The 6,687-nt window shown below is 35.5% G+C and overlaps 1 protein-coding gene across 1 annotated transcript in view; it reads left to right on the plus strand.

Annotated features, from left to right (window-relative positions):
- Positions 1-4,119, plus strand: part of LOC101568111 (antigen WC1.1-like) — a 162,925-nt gene extending 158,806 nt beyond the window's left edge. The window contains exons 12-16 of the mRNA XM_012517432.2: positions 298-435; positions 827-919; positions 1,131-1,214; positions 2,370-2,520; positions 3,999-4,119. Of these exons, the coding sequence (XP_012372886.2) occupies positions 298-435; positions 827-919; positions 1,131-1,214; positions 2,370-2,520; positions 3,999-4,119 (587 nt within the window). The remainder of the gene's footprint in view (positions 1-297; positions 436-826; positions 920-1,130; positions 1,215-2,369; positions 2,521-3,998) is intronic.
- Positions 4,120-6,687: the final 2,568 nt, after the last annotated feature.

Here is a 6,687-nt window from a genome sequence, read left to right on the forward strand (position 1 = left end):
TTTCAATCTACCTACACTATGGAATCTAGCATGCTTCTTACAAAATTCCTGTAGATTGAGTGATCAACTTTTAGAAACAGCAATGCAATATTTTAAGTTGCTGTCCCAAAAGTCTCTTATTTCTGATCAGCATTATATGGGGTTAGATTGAATCAAAGTTGCCACAGGTTAGTGTGAACTGTGGGTTGGTATGTTTGACTTCAGGAAGATCCACTGTATCCTGGGGCCTTAAGGGATGACTGAGATACTCACTTCTCTGAGATTATGACCATTTTTTTAATCATTTTTCCATCTCAGGCACAACTTCAGTCTCACCCTCTGTCCCTGGCAACTTCTCCTTGTATGAGATCCTCTGCATCATCCTTGGAACACTTCTCTTACTGAGCCTTATCATCTCGGCAACTCAAATGGGAATATGGAAAGCAACACATCAAGGTGGAATTTAAGGGTTAAGCTGATCTTGAAAGTATGTAGGGAAAGACTGAACTAGTTATGGATTTTTCAAAAAGAATACAGATGACTAACTTTCATTCCTGTTTTCTGGGCAAATATCTTCTGAATTATAGAGTTCAGGATTGAAAAAACCCTGAATACTTGGACTTTGATTTAATGTGGAAATTCTCAAATATGAAAGTGTAATTGAGCAATATCAAAGAAACAGTCTGGAATGCAGTTAGTGTCATGAGAGCTACTTATGTCACTTTAGAGCACAAATTAAAGAATGGATAGTGGCAATCCAGAGAGATTTCTCAAAGGGGATTTCTGGGAAGTAAAATGATTGTCTGGTTGAAGACACATACATATAATCGCATGTTGCTTTCTCCAGCCTTATCCACTGAAGATGCTGTTGATGAGGCCTTGTACCAAGAGATAGAGTATCTAGTGAAAGCAGAAAAGATGGATTTTCTGGATAAAGCAGGTGTGTTAAAACCCTTCTTTCTGTTCAGTCATTTGTCATCAGTGTGAATACCTTCAACAAGCACACACTCACTGGTTTATATTATTGCAATGGAATGCATGAGATAATCAAATTATAAGGAAAAATTTAATTTTTAAAGCCTCAAGATTTTCTCTGAATCATCCTAGTGAAATCCTTCTACATGTCTGACTGACTTGTTTTCTTGTACTAGGAACTGTGCCTGATAATTCGGAAGCTAAACTTCTATATTACACAGAAGACAATGAGGACGATGTTGGGCGTGAATCAACCTCAGGTAGCAGAGCCATGTCCTCTCTTGGCTGATGGGGTGGACAGGAGGAATCTCTTGGAGAAGAACACCCTGCTATGATTGTTACAGGGAACATCGTTTTTTTCTCTAATCCACATGTTTTCCCATTTGCTCACTCTAAGATCTCAGGGAAAGAAGTGGTGCAGTTACCTTTCATATCCACAGCTACTTATAGTGGGCCATACACATACCTAAAGTGTATTATTGTATTGAAAATTATGTTTTAAGAATAAGATTTGAAGGAGGCCCTCTCAAAAAATTTGTAGTGAAGGACATTAAGAATATGGTTTTCAGAAAGAAAAAAAAAAAAGAAAGAAAGAAAAGAAAAATTCCCTGGCAAGCATAAGGACCTGAGTTCAATCCCCGGTTCCACAAAAAAGAAAAAGAAAAAAAGAAAAAAAAGAATATGGTTTTCACCTAAGCTAGTGAAGCACAAATTGAGTGGTTTATGTGAACTGTGACAGCAAAAAATTTGGTAAGCCTTCAAATGCATAACGTTCAAGGTTTTCATCCTTATTCATTATCAGGAGATTTTCTCTGCAAAGGAACCAGACAGAGAAATATGCATGCTAAATATTTGATAAATGGTAAAAAATGGACAACACTTAGGAAGGGACATAACCAGGAGGATTCTGAGAATGTGGAATTCTAAGGTCCACACAATACTAGAGGGTATTGAAACCTATGACTCCCATGATGGGGATGATAGGTGTGTATATCTGTGAGTAACAGAAGCTCAAGTTTTCATGACTTTGCAGCTCAGTGTCTCTCACTGCCTCAAAGACACCAGGTTAGCCTGAATTAATTTGGTCCAAATTTAGTCTTCTTCAATCACTGATTTCTACTGATCTTGTCCAACTATGTGTTATATGCCTGAAAGTAGCACAGATACATGCTAAAATTTATATCATAAAGACTTTTTGTTGTTTTCCAGTATGAGAGGCAAGTTTAGTGATTATTATTGATATTAATACATTGCAGTACTTAGATTTACAGAATTTCTAAGAATATTGAGCTCAAATGTGTAACTTCAGTTTACACATGGAATGTTGCCTAACTTATAATATCTGCATTAGATAAGACTTAACACCTTGTCCAACATATATATTTATCTTCCACCTTATCTTTGTCTGTTTTCAGAACATCCTTGGCAGCATGGTGATGCTACAGGAAATGGTTATGATGATGTTGGAGAGGTACTTGTTCTTGAAATTCCTTCTTCCTATGGGAGGAGTGAGAAGAACTTTGTTCCAGAAGAAAAAGATGATGCCAGATATTTCCAGACAGATGGGTGTGTAGTTCTTTCTTTAATCAAGTTATATTCATGGGAAAGATTTGTTTGAACCCATCTCTCATACTTATTCCTTTGATGTAAGAATTGAGATAGCCTTGCATACCTAGATGATGTCTGATCCTCCATATCCCTGCTTGTAGCTATTATATACTTTCTTTAAAAAAGAAACATTATATTCTCTGTGTTGTGAACACCATATTTGGATGTAGAATTGTTGTACTGCATATGGAAGCAGAAATTCTGAAATGACATTCAGGATTTGGAGGTAGATGTTTTTTCTGTCGACATAAATATCATTTCCCAACTACAAGTCCCTGATGGCTAACAAAGGGAGGTTTTATGTGGTTGCAGGCAAGAAGCAGAGTACTTTGCTGTCCTTTATTGTTCTTATCATATGCATCATAGTAATCAGCTATGCATCACAGTCACCTGCCCTTTCTAAGAGACAGAAGTAATCAGAACTACACCAACGACTTTCACCTGGGCAACTGAAGCATACTGGCTGGGTGGGTGGGGGCACATTTTTGGCTACAGTATGAGTTTCAGAAACTGTATTTTTGTTCTCATTTTCATATCCCAAAGTAAATATCTATATCTATATGTTCTGATAATAAATATAGGGACTTAAATTGTGAGACATTTGCAATTTCTCAATGGCAAAGTGAAATCCATCTATGAACTCTGAGTACTGTTTTCAAGAAGCCCCATAACCACATTTTTTAAATTGACAGTGGGCACAATTTATGCAGAGAGTGAAATAACTTTGATTTGACAATCATAAAATTTCTTCACTTGGAGGAAGGTATGAATTCTCCTCATTATTTCTGTTGACATACAAATCCAGGCATTCTGCTCATCAGCCGGTTTATGGTCCATAAGGAGCAAGATACCATAGGATTAGGTTAAACTGTTCTCTTCTAGCATTTGTAAGGGGAATCAAATTGTTCTTATGATTAGTTTGAGATCAAGTGTGCTTTATTATTGAGACATTGAGAAATTACAAGTGGCCATCTGCTATCTCCATTCTATAAGGGATCATACCTGCCTGATATGTAAAAGCAGACTGATAACTTTATCCCCTGCCTTACCATTACTATCACTCCTATTTTCCATCACTCAGATCAAGATAAGGTTCTTTAAAAGAACAAGAAGTATGAAGTATCAAGCTGGGCTGGTGGTGCACACCTACAATTCCATCACTAGGGAGGCAGAGTCAGTAGCTTTGTTATGAGTTCAAGGCCAGCTTGGGATATATCATGAGTTTAAGTTTAGGCTGAACTTAATAGCAAGAGCCAGTCTCAATCCTTGCCCCCCCTCCAAAAAAAAGCCATTATGAGGCAGGTCCATCTTGCCTTTCAGATAAGTCCTGTTTCCACACATATCTAGCAGCAATTTCTACACTAGTTTTCCTTATGTAGGCACATCACGCATTGTTCTGTCATCACTCACATGTGCACTTTCTTGTACTGTTTTAGGCAACTGTCTTCAGTCTTACAAGAAACCACACTCTCTTTCATGGAAGAGAAAGAATCTCCAGTGGTTCTGAGACAAGAAGAAACTGCATATGATGATATTGAGCTGGATGCTACATTATGACTTCTGTGGAGCAACCACATGCCCAAATATGTTCTTTGTGATTTATTTCTTAAATAAATCATAATTTTGTCTTCTTCATGATTGCAAAGTTTTAACAAATATCTGTTCTGAACAATGTTATTCACAGTGAATATCCAAACCCTTATTCTCTTTAATAATAAGGCACACTGACTCACCTTGACTTTGGAAGATGCCATCTTTCTACACATTGTTTTCACTGAGTGAAATATCAGTTGGAAGATTCATATTTTCTTCTCCCACAGACCCAACTTTTTCCTCCCCTTAAATTCAGAGATATTCTTTACCTGAATAACAAAAAACATTAAAAGACATCCTAAACTCAGTATTTACATTTAGGAAGATGATTAGAAACTCGAGTGCTTAGCTGGGGAGATAATTCAGTGTATTTCCTGTAACTGAGTGTCTTCTGGAAAGCAGAAGATCCTGAGTTTGATAGACAGTACCAAAATACAAAAGCAAAAACATAAACAAAAACCAAAAAAACAACCCAATAAAACTTGAGTTCCCAAACTGACTATTTTAAAAAGTATTCTATGCATCTTCCCTAAAACCTAGAAGTCTAATTCAAAGTGAATGGGCTGGTGAGCTGGAAGGGAAATATATGCAGCCTTGTAATTTTACCCAAATTTTATAACATCTAAAATTTATTTGTACATAAGTATATATGTTACTTCAACTTTGTCTTTTAATTAATTTTATTTTTATTAGTTCATCTTTGTAATAAATAATGACTACATTCTTCATGAAGAGTGGTGCACATAAATAATACATTTTAATCCCTTCAATGCCCCCTTCTCCTTTCTCCATCTTTTCGTCTTTAATTTTTATAAAACTTCTCTCCGGGGCCAGGGAGATGGCTCAGTGGAATAAGCACTTCTTTGGCAAGCGCAAGGGCCTGAGTTCAATCCCCGGTTCCACAAAACAAAACAAAACAAAAAACTTCTCTCCATGTTTCCTATAAAACCCTTTATGTATCCTCATTCCCTATAAAATTTCATTTCCTATTAATCTCATTCTATTGTATTCTATTTTCCATTGGCAATAATTTATGTTTTAATGTCCCCTCCATCCTGTACTTGTTTAGATCCCCGACTATTCTAACTTCTGCTATTGGAAAACTTCTCTAAGTGTCTATATTTACTGTAGATTTTCCTGTTCTCAAACCATTAACACACATCCCCTGTAGCTGAGTGTGATGGGCAGGTGAAATCTTGCAGTGCTTCTGCCTGAATTATATGAAAGAGTAATTTTAAAATTTTAGGTATTTGTATGGAAGCAAAATGAAAATTTTTACATTTACATCCTAACTTTATAGTTTCTAACTATAATTCTTATTATATTTGTTGTCTTTTAAGTATTTTGTTCAAAGGTAAAGTGCGTATTACTGTCAAAAATATTCAGGAAATGATGTAAACTTTCTAAGATTCATTAGTGGTTTTTGCAAGTATTTTTCAAATTCTCCATATTGAAAACATATATTTTATTTTATTTAATACATTAAAAATAATTTTATTGAGAAACAAATAGCAATGAGAGTTTCAAAACCGATTAGTAGTAGAGTTTCAATAATTAATTAATTGCATATTGTTGTCTTCTTAGTGGTTATTCGTAGTAGAAGATGCAGACATGATATCCTGTCCACAAACACTATTCGTACAAATCTTTCTATTCACTGAATTAAGAGAAAGTAGCTGTATACCTATCTTAACTATTGTGTGTTACAGATACAAAATGGTCCTTCATTTGTATAACATTTTTGTTTAGTTATGTCAGAGATGGGTATTCCATTGCAATTTAAATATTATAGGTATGCGAATTCAGCAAAACATTCCAATATAGTCCAGTAATACCTAATCTTAGTGGGTTATCCATAGGACTGGCAATGTTAGAAGTTGTTGACTTAAGCCTTTTACAGCTCAGCCTATTAATGTGGCTTCACTTTTTATACCTCATTTTTATGCCTTTCTGCTGGATGGTTAAGACCAAAATTAAGCAAGACAAAATAAGAAATATAACTTTTGTATATGACAAGGTTAGTCAAATCTCAAGATTTACTATGAAACCCTGTACCACAGTTTGTAGCTCCTTTGTCAGTGTCAGTCATGTGGATGACTCATGGCCATTACTTGACCAACTTGCTTTCTGTGAAGGCCTGAGAGAATGTTTTCTCTCCATGTGACTCTCCTTAGGCACACTCTACATCATTGATCACGTTCCTCTTTGGCCCCATAATCTCCTTGATCAGTAAATTTGGGACACAAATGTGTTACAACATGTTACATTACAGGTTCTCCTATGTCTTGAATCCTCACTGACCTTGAAAGGCTAATCCCATTGTTAATGCATTTTAAAGAAAACAGTGATAAAACAGCAATGAAATAGTTTCAAAATAGGTTAGCAGGACAGTTACAATAATTAATACATTGCATATTGTTGCCTTTGTAGTAGTTATTCAGAGGAGAAGATGTACACATATTTTGTCTGAACAATATTAATACAAACATTTCTTCTCAATGAACTAAGAGAAAGTAGCTATATATCTATCCT

This window comes from Octodon degus, unplaced genomic scaffold, assembly GCF_000260255.1.
Source record: "Octodon degus isolate 3935 unplaced genomic scaffold, OctDeg1.0 scaffold00178, whole genome shotgun sequence".
Classification (NCBI taxonomy): Eukaryota; Metazoa; Chordata; class Mammalia; order Rodentia; family Octodontidae; genus Octodon; species Octodon degus.